Genomic DNA, 21,558 nt, shown 5'->3' with positions numbered 1-21,558 from the left:
CAAAGCTTCCCTACACCAGTCCTACAGTATCTTTTAAAGGCAGTAAGGGACACATTTTTCTTAGGCAAAAAATGGAAGTTGGGACTCAAACCAGAGTCCTGACAAAGGTAGCAAACAGGGCTTTTCATCAGCTGGAACTTGCCATAACTCAGTTCTGGCACCTCTCAGGTGGGTGCCATTGCCTTTACAAGAGAACAAGGGAGACAATCATGTTGAGTTCTGGCTCCTCTTTTTCTAGAAAAATACCACTGGTAGCAAGCACCTCTGTTGTTAAAGGAAGCATACACAAATGGCCTATAATGACTAGGAAATGACTGGAGACCCCTCTAGGAAAGGGATGGCTAACCTTTTTCAAGTCAAAGGCTGCACAACCCTTTGAACTCTCTGCAGGGTCACATGTCAAAAGGGGCATTGCAGTTTCCAGACCCTCAGGGCTGACCTTAAGTCTCCAGGTTTGCCTGACCCCCCACAGGTGGTGGTGGGGCTTGAAGTTTCAGGTGGGTGAGAGAACCTTAAAAAAGGTTATATGGGCCTGTCCATATAAGCCCTGCCATGGGACAGTAAAACATCTGGAGAAGGAGGAGGGGACAGAGGGTGAAGAAAGGGTTGTGACTGGAGGGAGGTCATCTCCCCAACCTTTGGTCCCCCTGGGAAACTCAGCAAACCTATTGTACCTGGCATTGGGTGTGGAGAGTAAAGCTGAATGGGACACAGCTATGGGCAGCCTGAGGAAGTACCACCCACCTTGGGCCTGCCTATAAAAAGCAAGTCTAGAGTGAGAGACTAGGGTAATGCCTGCTGTTTCTGGGAACTCTCCTTGTGAAGCTTTTGTGGATGAGCTGAGAATTTGTTTGGACCCTGGGTGAGAACCCGGAGGCTGAGAGGGAAGGGTGTATCAGAAGGAAATGAATTGATATTGATTTATATATATTAGTAATAGAGAAGCTGATAGACAGACATAGTTGTGGGGAAGGGTCTTATGTACATGTCTATATGCTCAAATTGTTGCTCTTTGGAGATGTCATCACAGAGAAGATGCTCGGAGAAGACCAAGACCTGTTTTGTGAACCAAAATGGATTGTGCCATCTGGCTTTAGAGGGAAGTGAAATAATTCTCTAAAGTTCTGACCAAAATTCCCTACAATGATCCACACTACAATCCTAAACAACTTTACTCAGAAGTAAGGCCCATTGTTTTCAGTGGGACTTATTCTCTCAAGGAAGTGTGCATAAGATTGGAAACTAGTTACTAAGCATTTCCCTATTTTCCTGTTCTACGCCAATCTGAGTAGATCATACCTGACATCCAGCTTGGAATTTTTCTGGTGAGATCCAGTCTTCGAGCATTCTGAGAATCGATGCTCCCTAAGAAAGCAAAGATTGGGATTATCAGCAATTATCAGTTGATACTATACCAGTTTCAATCAAGCCATGTTCTTGAAACTTGAAAAAGTCTGACTGACTGAGCAAAATACATGGATAAAAGGTTGACTCCCTTATTTATGCACAGCCCAGCAACATATCATTCATATTTTTAATGCCTTACATTTATGAGCTGCTCTCCTTAGCCCATAGCCTTCCTCCTTACTGTGTGAGAGTCAACACAACCCAGAATGAACCAACAACCACAGAGCACAAGAAGTACGCACAAATCACCTGGTTTCAGCCATAAGCAATTCATAGTGGTTTGTCTGCATCTTACCTTAAATGCCGCCTGATGGCTTGGTAGCAAAGGAAGCCCTACCCTCCTGCCTCAAATAGCTCTGCCTGCGACTTTGTTTGTTTTCTGTGGATTTAAGAGATCCGCCTGCAGATGCTTTTCAAAATGTTTGGCCACTTCTGACAATACTAACAAAAGCCAAAGTTCTCAGAAATTCTAGTCTGAAGAAGATTCTAGCCCCATACAACACTACATACCTACGTATACAAGGAAGCAGTGTATGCACTTAAGTTTGCACATGAAGTTGTTGTTGTTGTTTTAAAAAAAGATTCCTAAGTGAAGACATTGTCTAGCAAACATAACCCAGGTTCACGTGGCATGCTGACCTTCTGCATTTGTGTTCAAGCAATGCCCAGTTTACATAACCCTTGGGCTTATGGTCATTTGCTTGCTCTCCCCACCCTTGCTTGTGGCAATCTGATTGGGAAAAAGAGCTGTATGTTGGGATGGACGGATCTGCCAATTTCAGTTACTCTCAGTTTCTCTCTCAGTTATAAGTTCAGTTTTCCAAATTTCCACATCAGTTTGCATTTTTTTTAAAAAAAAACCATCAACACACACACAAATTCATTAGTGCAAATTTCTCCTAACATATACATTTGTGTATGATATTTTTCCTGAATGTACACATTTTCTACTACAATGTAGAATTCCAGGTCTGTTAATGCAGCTATAATTCCAAATTTCCCTGCTCTGGACCATCTGGATATTAAAAGAAGCCACCTTTTCCACTTGTCCTAGTATCTTCTGCATTGAAGCCAAAGCACATTGTCAGAAGATGCTATAAAACCAACTTCTTTCAAGCTTCATCTCCTGACCTCTCCTAAAGAGCCACATATCAACTCAAACACTATTGACTTTGTGTCTGCCTTTTTGATATTGTATCAAAGAGAAGACAAGTTCTTCCTTACTTTGCTGTAGGATATGCCATCAAACACAGAGGTTATTTCATCAGGAGAAGACACATTCACTACAATAGCATGGGAGGAGATCAAAGAGTCCTCCTTCAGAACAGGGAACAGATCCTCAATCAAAATTTGGTCCATCTGTAAAGAAAAATGAAGGAAAAATGGAGCAAAATACACTGAATAAGATTACAAGAAATGAGTATGCCTCTCTGTTTAATATTTCTACTGGTCTGTCATCATATTGCGATGACAATCTGAACCTTGAGGGGTGAAAGAGGCACACAGATTGAGCCAAGACTTGGAAAGTGGCTCTTGTAGGACTCTAGCTCAGAGTCTGAATGGATAATCTTGGGAAGAGGAGGACAGGAAGGGGAGGTGCCTCCATAGCCCCCTGGGGAGCTCTCCTCCCTCCCTCCCTCCCTCCCTTTCCTTTTCCCTGGCACTGAAGGAAGCTTTTTCTGACTGGAATGGGGGGAAATAGGGAGGGATAGGAAGAGATATGTTGTTTTCCTTCTGCTGGAAAACTGTAGATTGGAGAGAGGATGGTTTGCAGGCTAGGGGAGAGTTTGTGGCCCTTTGTGAGGAAGAAATAACATATAGTGGTCTTGGGTGGGTCATAGTGGGTGGTTCGGTAGCACTCCATGGCTTAAAAAAACAACATGCTTTATTCTATACTATACCTGTGACTTTTTTTGAGTTTTTGATAAAACATTTTTTCCCATGTTATCGGTCCAAAAAAATCTACACAAATCAGTAATAATAATGCCTTTGTTCCACACCACAATATAAGCACGTAATATAATGTAATGTAAGAAAGTTAATATTTACCATTTGCCAATCTCCTTCTGTAGCATTGACCCCCAGAAATTCAAAGAAGCTGGCAAATCCTTCATTCAGCCACAAGTCTTCCCACCAGTCCATGGTCACAATGTTCCCAAACCACTACAATGGGAAGCGCGGGGGGGGGGGGAGCAGCATTGTTTATACAGGTTATAGCTCTATGGTAACTTAGCAAATATTTACATAATACAGCTATCGTGCAGATCTTGCTGTGTCAAAATTAATAGATGAAAGGGTTCCTTAAATGGAGATACGCTGTCCACTTCACTGATGACTTTTAGGCGCCAGCTTAAAACAGATATGTTAATGGAGGCATTGGGGTATTAGATATTTTTGAGACAATTGCTGAACTGTTCTGTTGTGCTCTTTTTACTGGGTTTTAATCTAATTATGTTTATATTTTATCTGCTTTGTTTATATTTTGTTTGTTAGGACCCTGACGTCCTATGGGATGAAGGGTGGTTGAGAAAAGTAACTAATAAATAAATGACTAAATAAATGTTATTTTCACCAATCCATGCATTTTACAGTATGTAGACTTCCCCCAAATACATTTTTGTACACATTAGTTCAAGAACTGTATCCAAAATTTGGAGAAGTGTGAATTTCACAGGATAGCTGTGTGATACTTCACTTATTGGTTCTAGAAGTGTGAATTAGGCAGTTGCTCATTAAAATGCAATCAAAATTGAATTCTGGCCCAACATCCCTGCACAAAGCTCGGTCTATCATCTTCCTATCTGCAGCCCCAGCACACACCACCTGCGGCACTCAGCTTCACTCTGCCTAATAGTAGGGCTGGCTCTGGGGTGAACTAATTCAACTGATGCATGAGATATTGCTCAAATCACTGTGGTGTTGTTTCCTTTCTCTTCCACTTTCCCATGGGAGAAGATTGCTCCTGCAATTTACAGTATCATGATTTGCAGCAGCAAAAATGGGTTTGGGAAACTATGGTCTCACTACAGCTTTGTGTTGTAGTAGCCCCCAACGGTAAATCTCCAGCAAATGAAGTGCTGTTGATACAGGATGAAAATGAGACAAAACCATTATCTGAAATATGTTTCAGTACTTCAAAGCTTTAAAACGAATCCACTTATTTTGCAGCTGAAAAGGAAGCAGAAAAATCTGACAGAATAAAATAGATGGGATAAGTGAACCATTATTTCCTTGACTAAAATATTATCATTTGATGCCTTTGCGATAAGATGCTTTGCAAGCTGTACCTGGTGAACAAGTTCATGGGCAACCACAGCAGCTACTCTTTGCTTGTTTGAAGCAGCAGATTCATTTGGATCATAAAGGAGATTAGTTTCTCTGTAAGTGATCAACCCCCAGTTCTCCATGGCCCCAGTGCCAAAATCTGGTATGGCTATTTTGTCTAGATAGAAAAAGAGAGAGGTTTACCCTCAGTGTTCAAGCTCATTTATCTTATTCAAGTCACAGAACTGCTACATCTAACAGAAATACTTCAGCTTGTTGCTTGTGCTCCCTGCAACTCGGAAATGCATAAGGTCCTGGAATTCAACCCCCTGAGAGATGCTGCAAGTCAGTATAGGCAATGGTGAACCCTTGGTCTGACTCAGCAGAACATTCAACATGTGTCTGGACTGCTGAAATGCCAGGTTGTTGCTGGTGAACCAGGTTCTTCTGCTCCCAGTTTCACATTCCCCCTTATGACAACATGGGTGCAACTATGCTTAACATTTTGGAGAGCTTATGAAATCAAATAGGTGAGGGCATGAAGAGCTGGGTTTGTGGACCTTGAGTCATGGTATTTGCAGGACAGCCCCTGGCTGTATGCATCTACATGTTCACCTTCCCACTGAAATGTATCCAATTGGAAGAGCCAAGGAAGAAGAGACAGTGAGGTAAGGAGGCACTAACATCGGGAGGAAAGAAGGAAAGAAGATTAGATGTCCTCCATTGACACCTATTGACTAGGTACAGTATGTGTACAAATTGTTGCAATCAAAGAACTGAAGAATTGGAAGGGATGTTGGAAAACATTTAGTCCACCACCACCTTGATCAACACAGGATTCACACTGCAGCATCCCTGGCAGATGGCTGTCCAATCTCTCCTGAAATATATTCAATGAAAGATGTACTCCTGAGGCGCCACCCAAAAACGAAGCTTGCCTGGTCAGTACAGAGTCCTGGATGAAATATCTCAGTTGGCTTCCTCCAACTCCTTCTTCAGACCTGTACCTATTTTCCTCAGCCAAACAAAGGGTGATGTAGAAGAGAAGGGAGCTCTGCCAGGTACATGTGCTACCAGGAATGTAAGAAGACACCAGCTGGATGAAACCAAAGACCCATCTAGTCCAACATTATGTACCATAAGTGGCCAACCAGATGCCTCTGGGAAGGCCATAAGCAGTACAGGTGTGCAGTAGCTCTCTCCCACTTGTCTTCCACAGAAAATAGGCTCCAGAGGCATATGGTTTCTGATACCAGAGGTACGACACAGCCATCATGACTATTAGCCACTGATAGTCTTATCCTCTGTGAATTTGTAAACACCCTTTCAAGCCATCCAAGTTTGTGACCATTACTAGAGTCTGTGGTAGTAATATGTGCTGTGTGAAGTAGTTCCTTTCATCTGCCCTGAATCTCCAACCATTTACATAGGTATATTGGGTGAGCTTGGATTGGGGTACTATAAGTGAGGGGAAAACTACTCTCTCTCCACTTTCTCCATACCTTGCAAAGCAACTGAACCACGATTGCCATTTTAATGCCCATTCACCCAGTTTGGAGACATCCCTTTGGACCTCTTCCCAATCCCTCAGTAGGGCACTTGGCAGGCTCTTCCCCTGCCACAGGGGATGCTTTCTGCTGCCTGATTGGTAATGCCAAACTAGTCTTTACAATGTCTTCCTGCAATTAGGTTGTAAAAGGATTTCGTAAATGGGACTAAGAAATATTTATTGGCAAATTAAGTAAACTAAATCCCCATGTAATGAAGAACATCTGCTTCTACTCCCCACAACATGGAGGGTCATGTCTTCACGGCTGGCAATCAATACCAGCTTAAATGAGAATTATGGACGCTAGGTTCCTCTGAGAGGCTGAACAGCCCCGCTACTTAGCCTCGCATAGAATTCAAATTGATTCTGAGATGGGCAATGCTAAAGCATGACCCACTGGTTCAAAAGCCAGAAACCACTGCTTTCTGTTTAATTTTGGTCAAAATGGGTTTCATTTTGGGACTGTGAAGGGCAGCATGTTTATAATTGCAGTTCAACCTTTCTGAACCGCACTTCACCTCTGAGTAGTTTACCACCCACCATTGTTCAGATGGAATTGTATACATTGAGAAATAAAAAAAAACACACACACACTTCAACCACTTCTGTCTGCAGAATAAAATGTATCTCAGGTGAGTATTAACAGATAGATCACAGCTCCTTTACTTGTGAACAGGAACATAGTAAGTTGCCTTATAATGGGATGCATGAGCATAAGCAGAGTCTAATGGATCAGGCCAAAGGCCCACCTAGTCCAGCATCCTGTTCTCACAGTGCGCTCCCAGATGCCTCAAAAGCATAAGAGCACTCTTCCCTTCTGTGGTTTCCTGCAGTTGGTATTCAGAAGCATTACTGCCTCTAACCATGGAGGCAGAATGCAGCCATTGTGGCTAGAAGCCATTATTGAGCCAGATTCATCTAGCCCAGTAACTGTGCCCACTGACTGGCAACAGCTCTCCAGGGTTTTCAGGGACGGTACATTCTCACTCCTATTTGAGATGCTAGGAACTGAATCTGGGACCTTTTGCATACAAAGCAGACACTCTACCCCAGAGCTCCTGCCTTAGAGCAGTGGTCCCCTGAAATAGTCCCCTGAAATAGCAGGGGGAAATTCCAGAAGGATCCATTGAAAATGCACATGTGATTTTGGCTGTGTTGTTGTTGTTGTTGTTGTTATTGTTGTTGTTGTATGCTCCAGTCTAGGCAACATAGGTTTTGCAATCATGTGTGTGCAATATCACGAATACTGAGAGAGAGGGTCAGAGGGGGTTTGAAGACTTGTGTGAAAACTGGGGCGATGCAGCAGCTCTGGTCAAACACCAGATTCCGACTTGAATTGGGCTCATTTGGGACAATACAGGATTTGGCTAGAGTGGGCTGAGGCAACCCTGGATCCCCTTAGGTAGAGTCGGGTTACCCTGGAATGATCTAGGGCTGCCTGGTGGCAAGGATTGGCAGGGGAGGAGATTCATGCAGGCAGTCTATACCCGGTACATGTCTCTTGTCCTCTCCTGACAGCATCTTTAAATAGGGGTTTTAACCCTATTTATACACTGTGAAAGAGCCCACCCCCAAATCACTTTGGGACCTGGATCTGGGTGGTTCAGGGCCACTCCAAAATGCCATATCAGGCCCCAAATTGGATTGAGCGGGGCTGTGCACGGGTCTAGTGAAAACGCCCTCAGTGGAGCAGCCATTGTCCCTCCTCAGGAGTGAATACATGATCCAGGGATCTCTTAGGCAGGCTATTTGCAAGGTTTAGAGCCACAGTGGGCCTGTATTTTGCCTCTGGGGTCTGTATGACATTTCTCAAAGTTCATGTGGGGAATGGCACTGTTCAGTCCAAAATCATCCTAAATAGGCACATCTGCTGCTTCCAACCAACCTTTCCATGTAGGGGAGACACACAAGTATAGTCAAAATAGAAGAAATGCATCAACAGGAAAAGGACAACTGAGGGTACAGATTTGCATGAAATTTGCCTATTCTGATTAATATGTATAGAAGTAAATTTAATAGAAATACAGCATAACTCAATCTGCTGCCTGGGTGCTGTTGGTAGGGCAACTTAAGCCACTGGCACTCACTGCCTATGGTTTTTAAATCTTTGAACTAGACTTGGACTGGATGGCTTTTCAAATTGAGGACTGTCCTCTGTAACATAGAACATTGCCAGTGTCAATTTGTGTTGTTTAGCAACTGATCATTGGTTTGTTATAAACCGTAGCCCCATATTTGTACATAACACTAAGCCAAGGCTATTTGAAAGCAATATTCGACTGCAATCTTGACAATTTGGTTGGGTTTGTGGAAAGTCATTGACATCGTGCTAAACTATGGTTTAGCCTTATGTGTGTACAGTACATGCCCTTTATAAGGCGGCTTCATCTTCCCGTCAAAGCATACTAATATACTGTTAAGGTGCAAGCACAGCAGCTAAACACCACTACTTCAAACATCATATTTCCTGTCAATTTTCAGGTGACTCAGTGACTGGCAACAAAATCCTGAAAGCAAATGATCAATGTTAATTTGTTACCGAGTTTGGGAAGAGAATAGCTCATGTTGAAGTATCCTTCAAAGAAATCAAATATCTCTTTAGTTATAGTTGCTGCATATTCTGCTGTGTGTAACTGCTGGGGCTGGGCATAAACACGGAGCTGTAAAACAAAGGAAAGTTATTATCAGAGGTGTTTCTTGCTGGACACAATTATTGTTTAGCACCAGGATACATTTGATCAATTCACAGAGCTAAAAGGATTACCGTATTTTTCACTCTAGAAGACGCACCAGACCACAAGACACACCTAGTTTTTGGAGGACGAAAACAAGAAAAAAAAATATTCTGAATCTCAGAAGCCAGAACAGCAAGAGGGATCGCTACACAGTGAAAGCAGCAATCCCTCTTGCTGTTCTGGCTTCTGTGATAGCTGCGCAGCCCGCACTCACTCTATAAGACGCACACACATTTCCCCTTACTTTTTAGGAGGGAATAAGTGAGTCTTATAGAGCAAAAAATACGGTAACTCGTCTTGCCCTGAAAGCCAGAAGCACCTTCTCATACATTTTACCCTATAGCACTTTGGCTTCATTGACTAGTTCTACACTTGTTCCATTAAACATTTAACTCCCACCCCCACACCTCTTAGGGGTGATTTATCCCAGATAAGATGTTCCCCAGCCCCTGTTAACTTTTCGCATTTCATGTGATCAGGCTGATGAAAGAGATGAATGATTTTGGCAGTGGAGTAGTAGATAAACATAGGGGGACCAATGTGAGAGGATGGAAGACCAGAGAGGAAAACTCTCAGTAGTCTCTCATGCCCCAAAGCTTTAGCCAATGGGACCGAAAGGCATGACTATATTTTGCAATGTTCTAAGTGGAGAAGCAAAGTGAGTTGGGCCATGTACTGAATATGGGGAACAAAGGAGAAAGGGGAGTCAAAGAGTAAGCCCAGGTCACATGTCTGTCCAACAAAGGGAAGGGTAATAATGTCAATACAGAGAACAGCTTTGGAGGAAAGAGGGCAAATTTGGTCTCTAGTCATGGGGCAGGGCTTCCTTTCCAAGTATCTCACACTGGGGGCTTAGGGTGATCATGTTCCTTGCTTTACAGAAGACAGTCCTCCATCTGTCAGAGGACAGTCCTGCATCTGAAATTGTCCTCTGCTTCAGGATTATCCAGTCCAAAGTCTGGTTTAAATAGAAGGAACCATACAAAGAGACAACAGGAGTCTTGAGGTTGCCCATCCCTGGTCAGCAGACTGAGCTAGCTCCTAAGTCACCCAGTAATTGCTACTATGGTGAGATGTATTGTATTTCTATTTAAATTATAGTAATTTCTTTTAAAATTTCCTTCTAGACATATACATTATCATATACAAATTTATGCAAATATATGATGCAAATCCTCCCTTTTGGCAACGCATAACTGGTCATTTTAGGAGGGCTGTATCATGATGCTAAATTCCCTTTGTTCCTGCTGCTGTGGCTCACAGATGTACTCAGCTCCTTTTGAAGCATGGACCATTGAGGATGAGACTTTCCCTTCACAAATGGGTGTCTCTGGGGATTCTATCATTAGCCAACGCTCTCACTGTGGTACATTTAGTATGAACAGCACCCAGGTGGCATTAAGTGGCTTTCTGAATCCAAAGCCCTTTAAACTCGGTGAGAGACTTTTCATTGCTGTAGATCAGGCACGTCCAACAGGTAAATCGTGATCTACTGGTAGATCACTGGACGTCCGTGGTAGATCACTGGTAGGTCAGTGGCTCCCCCCAAAGAAGCTGAACAACTTTGGCTCCCCTAAAAGAAGCTCAACATTTTTGCCCTGCACCCCAAAAAATGGGACTTCCCTCCTCCCTAAAAAAAGCTCAGCGACTGTGACCTGAACCCCCCAAAAGGGGGTATATCACTGCCAGTTTTTAACTCTGTGAGTAGATCGCAGTCTCTTGGGAGTTGGCAACCCCCTTCTGTAGATGACAGAGTGAAAACTCTTCTGCCGTCAAATCCCTCACCAAAATATCAGCTATGTTCATAAGTAATTCTCAAGCTTCCAAAATCCAATGTTTAAGAAGGTGCTGTGGTCCCAGGATAGTAAAATAAATATATATATAACCAAATACATTTTGCTGTACATTAACAGGGTGCTTTTAAATATAGTGTTATGGGTTTGTAGGAGGCAACGATCCCCTTAAATTCATGGGTGCCAGACATTAGATTTGAAATTCAAGCTAAACCAGGAAATTGCCTGGGCAGAAGAGCCATCAGGGTGTAATGACCGGACAATGGCCAGTCATTGACCCTCTGCCTGAGCTCTGGGTAAACAGCAGAATTGGGAAGGGGGAGTGTTACAGGAAGCATGATGTAGAAATAGGAAAGAAATGTGTTCTTTTAAAAAATGAGGCTTGAAATAGCGGGAGATCAGAGGGGTGAGCAGGCAGATGGGGAGGTTATAATCACTGCTATATTAATTGTTGTAAATATAACAATATATACCTCTCTCTCTCTCTCTCTCTCTCTCACACACACACACACACATAGGCACATGCTTAACCTTTTGCAGTAGCACATTTGTGATAACTGCTGAAAACCAGTGTGGTGTAGCAGTTGGAGTACGACCTGGGAGAACAAGGTTCAAACCCCCACTTGGGCATGAATAAGGAGGTGGAGAACCATGTATTAGGGTTGCCATATGTCCGGGGAAACCTGGACATGTCCTCTTTTGTGGGGGTCAACATGCCCATCTGGGCAGATTTTTAAATTTTAAAGGAAATGTCTGGGTTTTGGAGGTTTGGGGGGGGGGGGCTTGGGCCACTGTGGCCTCTGCCAGCCTGAGCTGGGGAAGTGTGGGTGCAGTGGCGTCGCAATGTGCCCACGCCTGTGCCTGCGCAGCTCTTTCCCCGGCTTGGGCTGCCACCATGAGCTCCTTGTAAAGAAAAAGGTGGGATACAAATGCAATAAATAATTGCCTTAACACCCACAGTGGTGCAGGGAACCATTTGCAAGAAACAGGCACAGTTAGCAGATATATCCTGGTATTGGTAAACTAATTTTACCGTATTTTTCCATCTATAAGATGCCCCCATGTATAAGACTTGGGGGGACTCAGATTTAAGAAAATGGCCTTGGCACTATCCGTGTATAAGACGTCCCCTAATTTTTCACATCATTTATTAGGGGAAAAAACCTAGACTTGTACACGGAAAAATACGGTAGTTCCAGAACGAAAACAAAGAACTCTGATGCAAAAATGTAATGTGAAATAGCTGGATTACGATTAACCTGCTAAAAGGTTAAAGGTGTGCATGTTAACCTGCACTGGCCCAAGAAATTTTAGCACTTGAGGCAAACCACAAAAATTGTACACACCCCACCAGGGAAGAAGGAGTGAATGAAGATCTGCATCAAGGACAAGGGGGGAATGAGAAACTACATTGGGAATAAGGGGGTGTGAAGATCTACATTGTGAACAAGCCGGGGGAAATAAAATCAGCCTTACCCAATGGTTGATGTGGGAATCAAAGACCATTATGGGGGGAAAGGGGTCTGCTCTGAATCACACCAGGTGCCAAGGAGGTGACAGATCTAGCCTCCAAGTACTGCAGCTGCAGCCATTGCTGCTAGCACAGCAGCAGCAGCAGCAGCAGCAGGTGATGCATTCCCTGGAGGCCACATCTGATGCCCCTGTGGATCCTGCCACCCAAGGCAGTAGCCGCACCTTGTCTCATGGGTGGGTCGGCTTTGCTGTTGACATAAGGATAAAGGGACCCCTGACCACTAGGTCCAGTCGTGACCGACTCTGGGGTTGTGGCGCTCATCTTGCTTTACTGGCCGAGGGAGCCGGTGTACAGCTTCAGGGTCATGTGGCCAGCATGACTAAGCCGCTTCTGGCGAACCAGAGCAGTGCACGGAAACGCCGTTTACCTTCCCGCCAGCGGGACCTATTTATCTACTTGCACTTTGACATGCTTTCGAATTGCTAGGTTGGCAGGAGCAGGGACCGAGCAACGGGAGCTCACCCTGTCACGGGGATTCGAACCGGCAACCTTCTGATCGGCAAGTCCTAGGCTCTGTGGTTTAACCCACAGCGCCACCCGCATCCCATACTGTTGACATACTTAAGCTCTAATTATCACTGACTTTAATTTTTGCATCTCACAGCCATCCAACTTCTACCTCGCATTCTTCTATTTTACATTCCTGCCAACTACTATTTCACTTCGTGCCGCCGATGAAGCCGGCTTGAGTCCATGAAAGCTTAGGCCATAATAAATGTGTTAGTTTATAAGGCGACTATTAGAACATTATGCTAAAAGGCTAATTATTGGCTGAAGTTTCCGTCAAAGTTTTTCTCCGCCTGTATTTTCCAAAAGCCCCAAAGACATTCTAATTTCACAGAGACATTTTTTCCCCAAAACTGTGTTTGAGTGTTTGGGCCAGATAACACTAATGCTAAAAACATGAGGAACGAAGCATCTGACAGCTGCTATTAATCCTATGAATTGCCCCCCCCCCCCACTATTGACTGGGTGACCCTTTGCCTCTATTTTTAAATGAGCAATTAATACACAAACACCACGAGGAGGGGAATTAAGGCTATTTGATCACTATGTTCACTTCCTTGGATGAATGGCAGCTCGACTTCCGCTATCTTTTACAAAAACACAGCATAAAAAACGTTATAGAATGACATTGTTTGAGAGCTATGAAATATTTACTAAGTCTTCAGGGACAGGTCCCTAGAGATGTGGAGGAAATTGCAGATTGGTGAAATGATGCAGTAAATAAAATGCCCTTATTTTCAGATAAGGAATTGGAGGCATACAAGTTTAGTAACTTGGTAGGGAAGCTTAGCTGGGAAGGAGCCAGTTATATTCCTGGCAGGAGAGCTAAGCTAGTCAAATGAAACATTACAATTAACAGGAGTCTTGCCACAGGTTAATAGATTCTATGATACCATCTGAAGCTGTCATGGCATCCCCCAAAGAATTCTGGGAGCTGTGATTTGTTAAGGGTATGGAGAGTTACTGTATTGTTGTTGTTTAGTTGTTTAGTCGTGTCCGACTCTTCATAACCCCATGGACCAGAGCACGCCAGGCACTCCTGTCTTCCTCTGCCTCCCGTAGTTTGGTCAAACTCATGCTGGTAGCTTTGAGAACACTATCCAACCATCTCATCCTCTGTCATCCCCTTCTCCTTGTGCCCTCCATCTTTCCCAACATCAGGGTCTTTTCCAGGGAGAGTTACTGTATTAGGAGGCTCCTATTCCCTTCTCAGAACTACAATTTCCAATAGTCCCTGTGAGGTGGGGTTGAGAGCTAAACCTCTCTGAGAAAGCCATACCTGGAGATGCAAGAGATTGAGCCTGGGACCTTCTGTGTGGAAAACTGATGCTGTAACACTGAGCTATGTCTTTCCCCTAAATTACCATCACCATGGGACATCCGGCTTGGCTATTATCAGAGACAGAACATTGGACTATTGGAGACAGACCTTTGGTCTGGTCTAGTTAAGCATTTCTTTTGCTCTTCTGCATTTAATAATCCCCCCATGGGGGACCAACAATATGCAGACTGGCCGAGTTTCAGCTAAATTTAGATCTGACCAAAATGTTTCTCAGATTTTCTCCTTCATGCCTAAAAGTGTGGAGGAGAAAGAAGGATTATGTTCTTGGCCCCACTCCTGAAGCTGCTGCATCCTGCTCATACCACCCATGATCTCTGCACACAGAGCCACACAAAGACCACCCGAGGTCTGACAAAGGGATGCCTGGAAAACCACAGCGAGCCGTGTGATCCTTCTCCCTTTTGCATGGATTCATTCTCCATATGGAGGGGAATGTCTGAAAAGAGATCTTGGCTGCCATCCTATGAACATTTATCTGACAATATGTCCCGATTTCACATAGTGGAACTTACTCCTGAGTAGACACGTGCTACAGTGCTAAGTCACATCAAAATCCGTGGCTCAGTTGATGACAACTAAGTTAAATCCCATTGATTTAGGCTGCATACATGGCATACATTTGAGGAATTCTGGGAATTGTCATTTATTCCCCACAGGGCTGTAATTCCCAGCACCCTTAACACACTACTTAACACACTACAGTTCCCAGGATTATTTGGATGAGAAATGTCCCTTAAAGGTATGGTATGTACACAGCCTTAATTAAACAAATTCAGTTACAGTGGTACCTCGGGTTAAGTACTTGATTCGTTCCGGAGGTCCGTTCTTAACCTGAAACTGTTCTTAACCTGAAGCACCACTTTAGCTAATGGGGCCTCCTGCTGCTGCCGCGCCACTGGAGCACAATTTCTGTTCTTATCCTGAAGCAAAGTTCTTAACCCGAGGTACTATTTTTGGGTTAGCAGAGTCTGTAACCTGAAGCGTATGTAACCTGAAGCTTATGTAACCCGAGGTACCACTGTACACCCCATTGTTTTAATGAACTATAGCTAAAATAAGGCCAGCATGTTCAACCTAGACCAAAGGATTTTGATTTTTTTAAAAAAGAGGCCTTTCTACATGCATAGTGTTTCTATCCTTTTTCACAACATCAGTAGGTGGAGGACGGCTTGTTTCCAGTTCGCAAAGAAAAAATCACCAAGAAACATTGCATAAATTTGATAAGAATTAGCACAGGACTTACAGGAATTCCTCGGGCTGATATTTTTTCTATATACTTAAACTGATGTACAGCCCAAGCCACTAAGTAGGTGCTCATTGGAACAGACTTTTGGAATGTCGTTACAGTCCAGCCGTTGCCCAGCGAACGTTTTTGCTGCAGGGAAAGTGAGGAAAAAATAATCACAATGAAGCATTGTTTACAAGTAAAAAACTTTCCCAAGACAAATAATTATCTTTATGTACAGAATGGGAGCAGGAAAGTTGTTGTTGTTACTGTATTATTACGTTGGTTACACGTAAAATGTGCCCTTTTCAGTGTTAATGCTTTAATACTATTATAATAAATATATAATACCACCTCTTTCTAAAGGCACACTCTCCTAATCGCCAAGAAGGCATAGTATGTCACTAGAAGGTAAATAATGTATTGCCCTCATGAAGTTACTTCTGAGGAAAACACAAGATGTCATAACAGTTATCAGCCCTGTTCACACTAGTGATGGGCAACTCTGTCAATTTCAGTTCTCTCAGCTTCTCATTTCTCCAATCTTAAATTCAGTTCTCCGCATATCCAGAATAATTCTTTTTTAAAAAAATTAAAAATAAGGTCCTCATAAAAAATAATCAGCAGGTTAGTCCAAATTTCTCCCAATATAGATACAGTGGTGCCTCGCAAGATGAAATGAATTCGTTCTGTGAGTTTTTTCATTCTGCGAGTTTTTTCGTCTTGCGAAGCACCACTGTGGTTTCCCATAGGAATGCATTGGCGGTTTTTTAAAAAAGGCGCAAGACGTTTCATCTTGCGAAGCAAGCCCATAGGGAAATCCGTCTTGCGAAGCAACTCAGAAAATGAAAAACTCTTTCGTCTTGTGAGTTTTTCGTCTTCCGAGGCATTCGTCTTGCGAGGTACCACTGTATATTTGTATGCAGTTTTACCTAACACACACATTTCTGCAAAGCAAATTTCCCTAATAGAACACAACATTTTTGTATGTTATTTTCACTAATATGCATTTTTAACAACATTCCACCCCAGTATGTGTATTTTGGAACATATCATTTGGCTGAAGAATTGCATTGCAACATTCAGAGATGTGCAAATTTTGAAGGCTGACTGTGCTTCAGTCTGCATATTGTTTCAGAATGTGCGAATTAGGTTGGTTCACCTTGACATGTGAACTGAATTGAATTTCTTCCCCATCCCTAACTCACACGTTACTCATGTGTCAGGCACTCCCAGTTTATAGCCAGGGGAGGCTATCCTTTCCACCCCCAATTCTCCATCAGTGTGCTACCTCAACCATCTAATGACAGCACACTGAGTGAGGTGCATAGGAAACTCTTCATAAGAGAACCATGCTCAATATGAGAGCCAGTGTGGTGTAGTGGTTAAGAACAGTAGATTCGTAATCTGGGGAACCGGGTTCGCGTCTCCGCTCCTCCACATGCAGCTGCTGGGTGACCTTGGGCCAGTCACACTTCTCTGAAGTCTCTCAGCCCCATTCACCTCACAGAGTGTTTGTTGTGGGGGAGGAAGAGAAAGGAGAATGTTAGCCGCTTTGAGACTCCTTCAGGTAGTGATAAAGCGGGCTATCAAATCCAAATATGTGGTCATTGGCAGGCAGTGTCATACAAAGGAGTAATGCATGAAAAGGTCTACTCTTGTACTGGAATTACATAGCTAAAAGCAGAAACTTAACCATGTCTATTTAAGTAAGTTGTATCGAACGCAGTGGGGCCTACTCCTTGGTAAGAGGGGTTAGGATTGCAACCTTAGCCCAGAAATATTCCAGTGTTTGCAACTGATAAATGGGAATTTTTTGAGGGTTCACTGAAATTACTAGAAACTTCTTGTGCAGTTTTACCTCAAAGCTTTTTGGTGGAACTTTCACATCTACTCAACAGAAGCCACAACTTCACTGTAGACAACTGCTGTTGAGGATTGGGCTTCACAGTTCAAATGTACTTATATTTTAATATTTTGGGTAGATTTGAGAGAAAACATTGCAACCAGTAACGTTATTTCTAGACAATCACTGTCTTCCTTAAAATACGTAGTGTGGAGGAAATGTGGTAAGGTTATCTATAGTAGGGTTGCCATATTTCAAGAGGTGAAAACCTGGACACAAAAAGTTGTTGAGCTTTTTCAGGGCAATTTTACATTTGCTTTAAAATGTAAAATCCTCCCAGATGGACATTTAGGACCCCACCAAAGAGGACATGTCCAGGAATTACCGGATGTATGGCAACCCTAATCTATAGGCTAACTTTGCATATGTCAGGTCAGTTGTGTTTATTACCGTGTAGAAGAAAATACTGCAATAGCTACCGATTTTTCAACCACAAATTAAAATAGTGGGAGCTGTATGGCAATCATAAACCGATGGGCAGAATCCAGTTCATAATTATGTGCTCTAAAATCCCAAGGAAATAAATGGGATGGATTCTGAGCATTTTCACTGTGGCATCTCAAAGCCCCATATCATAAACAGGACATTTTACCTTAACAGAAATATTTAAAAGATATTGATATGGTATGATCTTTGCATATTTCGTCTTTGACTTCTGTTAACAGTAATACAAAGTTTCTAGAACTTTGTACTAAAGCTGATGTTTATGTGAACTAACTTGGGAAATGTCTTTAGCCAGAAGTTTGCTGGGATGGAATTTGCATTTTAATTATGCACTTAATTTGGAAATTTAGAAACTATTCATTCCAAGTTGTGTGTTGGCTTTGACTTTCCACTAGGCTATTCACTGGACATTCTTTTGGCCAAGATCCATAAAATCATTTTCCGCTGCAAATCCCAGAGGCAGAGAACTTACGCCATTGACTTCCATAGAAGATTTGGAATTTAAGCCAAAGGAACTAAATATAACCATTTGTGAACCTACGACCTTTGCCTAGGAAAGGATTTTGACAAACATCCACATCTATGGTTTAACAAAAAAAGGAATATATTTCATAATGCCAAATGTTTTGCTCTTAATGCCTACTAACTTTGATATGAATTCCTCTAACAGACTACAACCAACCTACTCCAAAGTCATTTTCAGATAATACTAATGGCTGCACCAACAGGCCATGTGATTTGGTGATCAATGCCACCAGGTTTCATGTATCATATGTGCATATAGACATAGATGGTAGAATGCATACCTCCACTGGCATGTTTGATAGAGCTTCATATGTGTCTTCATGGAAAATGGATATATTATAAGTTGCCTTTATGTTAGGTTCATCAAAGCAAGGAAATGATTTCCGTGCATCTGTTGGCTCATGATCAGTGGCTGCTATACTCCTTTGGAAAGAAACGACAGTTACATCAAACCATTATTCCCAAATAGATAATTAGACCAAGTATGAAAGCAATAAAAGGAATTTTTCATATGAAAGAAATGGGATAATCTTTCTCCTATGGCTCATGTCAGAACCTGTGGGATCACCTTACCCAATATATGCCTGCTCAACCACTTCAATCTGCAGAACTGCTATGGGTACCACATAATACTCGTTCTGCATTTGTAATAAATCAATCTTTTAGTCTGGCAGCACCTACACTGTGGAACTCCTTGCCTGTTGACATGAGGCAGGCACCTTCACTGTACTCTTTTTGGTGTCTGCTTAAAGCATTTTTGCTTAGACGAGCCTATTCAGATGTGTAGAATGTGGATGTATGCTTTAGTCTGTTTTTAGTTTACTGCTGGTTTTAAGTTTTGAACAATTTACAAAATTGTGTTGTTGTTTTTAAACAAGGCAATGTATAAATTTAATGAAATAAAAACAAATAAAAATAGTCTTAAGACAAGGTAAAGCTTGAAAGCATAAGTATCCTGCATAACCTGTGAACCCACAAGCCAAATACAGCTAAAAAGCCCTTATGGTGCTTGACAAATGCCTTGTTTATTTATTCCCAGTCAGCCAAGAAAATAGGTATTGACTGCATTTGGCTCGGTTGCAAAGGCCTAGATAAAACTATGATGACATGATCCATAGGTTTGATGTGACCAGGAATGGATGAAACTAACATACAGCATTTCAGCATCTCTTAAGTTTCTCGTTTCTTCAATCTTAAACTCAGCTCACCCCGTTTCCACATCAGTTTGCAATTCTCCACAATATATATGAAAATTCAGAAAGTGCGCATTTATTTTCATATACACATTTTTGTGTGCAATTCTGCCAAATACACACATTTTTGCAAGTTCCCCCGGAAGGATTACATTTTTCTTTATTATTTTTACCAATATATTTTTATGCACACTTTCTCCTAACACACTTATTTTGTACACATTGTTTTGGTTGGTGAATAGCATTGCAAAATTCAAAGAAGTACCTTTTTTTAAGAATGGGGAAGATTTGGTTTGACTTCTGTGGTTTTGGGAAGCATGGGTTAGTTAGGTTCACATTCAAATGCAAATTGAATAATAATAATAAAATCTCTTCCCAGATGTGACTGGATGGGCCAACCAAATTAATGTTTTGAGATATTGAATTTGGACCCATGCAAAATTCTGTGTATGCTGAAACATTTGTGTGATTGCACCCACCCGGTTTGCTACTTACCACATACCTACCACCTCATAGCTCCCTCCACATCCAAAACTTTATGCTCACATTTATTAATTTGTGGCATTTTTAACCTGCTCATCACCATATGGTCCCAGGGCAGGAATGGTTAAACCAACAAGAAATAACAGTAAAACTCAAATCACATGAATACAAATTTGAGTCCTCATTATTATAAACATCATTTAAAATCATTGTTAAAAGAATAAAACCTAACACTATACCGCTACAGGTAAACACACAATTTCATATTTGGTAAATATGGGCTGGGCAAACTGCTGGATGTATCATGGATGAAGAACCTAAGAGGAGCCAGTTGGATCAGGCCAATGGCCCATCTAGTCCAGCATCCTGGTCTTAACAGTGGCTGACCAGATGCCTCTGAGAAGCCTGCAAGCACAAGCGCACTCTGCCCAACTGCAATTCCCTACAATTGATATTCAGAGGCACAATGCACACATTTTCAGCAAACCCATTCAGTCATATGAATGTCCCCATGTCGACTACCAAATGAACCCCCACTGTTTTGGCCCATATTGAGTCTCATCACCAGAAAGGCTGCAGTCCCTCATCCCTCCTCTTCTGTGCATACACACCTGTGATAGATAGCTTTAAGCAGCTTGTCAAATGCTAGCTGAAAGCAGCACATTCATAACAGGGACATTGATCACTCTGAGATAACCTTGCACATCTGCCTTTCGTTGTTCATGGACAAGAGTATAATGACAATCCTGGTGGTCTGGAATACTGATAGGATGCAGCAAAATAAATGGCTGTGGAACACCATTGCTATAAATTGATATACCGTATTCTTTGCTCTATAAGACTCACTTTTTCCCTCCTAAAAAGTAAGGGGAAATGTGTGTGCGCCTTATGGAGCGAATGCAGGCTGCGCAGCTATCACAGAAGCCAGAACAGCAAGAGGGATTGCTGCTTTCACTGCACAGCGATCCCTCTTGCTGTTCTGGCTTCTGAGATTCAGAATATTTTTTCCCTTGTTTTCGTCCTCCAAAAACTAGGTGCGTCTTGTGGTCTGGTGCGTCTTATAGAGCGAAAAATACGGTAGTGATATTTGCCTTAATAGCTGGTACCAGAACATCTTACCTGCCTGGGATATAAATGACTGAGGAAAATAGGGTCATTAAAATTGTTGCCAAGGTTTACATAAAATATCTGCTCCCTAAATGGAATCAAGCTCTTCTTATCAACATAGCATTCAAGGATGGAGCATGATTGATGGGAGAACACAACTACGTTGTCTCTTCAATTAATTCAGAATGCTGGTAGCTTTCCAACCACATGTCTGTAGATACGTTTGAGCTACATAAAAGTAGTCTCCCCCTTCTTTTAAAAAAGAAATAAAGCAAAAACAAGAAGTAATTAAGAGTGAAGGAACATAGCTTGTAACATTCCTGAAGATCTATAAGTTATCTCGTCAGCCAATTTGTCAATGTCCTAGTGTCCTTGGCATTTTCCTATGACTCCCTAAATGCTTAACTGATCATAAAGAACTTATAATGGTACATCCAAACCTGAAGAATTAGTGAGATACCAAGCAAATGGGATTTTTAAAAAATAATAATGTGGGCATAAAAATGGGCTGTACAAATTTTAAGGTCAGACCTCTCTCTGCACC

General features: G+C 42.3%; 1 protein-coding gene across 1 annotated transcript in view; it reads right to left on the bottom strand.

Annotated features, from left to right (window-relative positions):
* The window catches only part of ENPEP (glutamyl aminopeptidase), a 60,909-nt gene that overhangs the window by 29,148 nt on the left and 10,203 nt on the right, over positions 1-21,558 (bottom strand). The window contains exons 2-8 of the mRNA XM_083398079.1: positions 18,513-18,654; positions 15,375-15,506; positions 8,760-8,880; positions 4,695-4,849; positions 3,457-3,570; positions 2,632-2,766; positions 1,300-1,365 (exon numbers count right to left, since the gene is read on the bottom strand). Of these exons, the coding sequence (XP_083254205.1) occupies positions 1,300-1,365; positions 2,632-2,766; positions 3,457-3,570; positions 4,695-4,849; positions 8,760-8,880; positions 15,375-15,506; positions 18,513-18,654 (865 nt within the window). The remainder of the gene's footprint in view (positions 1-1,299; positions 1,366-2,631; positions 2,767-3,456; positions 3,571-4,694; positions 4,850-8,759; positions 8,881-15,374; positions 15,507-18,512; positions 18,655-21,558) is intronic.

This window comes from Podarcis tiliguerta, assembly GCF_965153285.1.
Source record: "Podarcis tiliguerta genome assembly, chromosome: 9".
NCBI lineage: Eukaryota > Metazoa > Chordata > Lepidosauria > Squamata > Lacertidae > Podarcis > Podarcis tiliguerta.
This window is presented reverse-complemented; position numbering and strand designations above follow the sequence as displayed.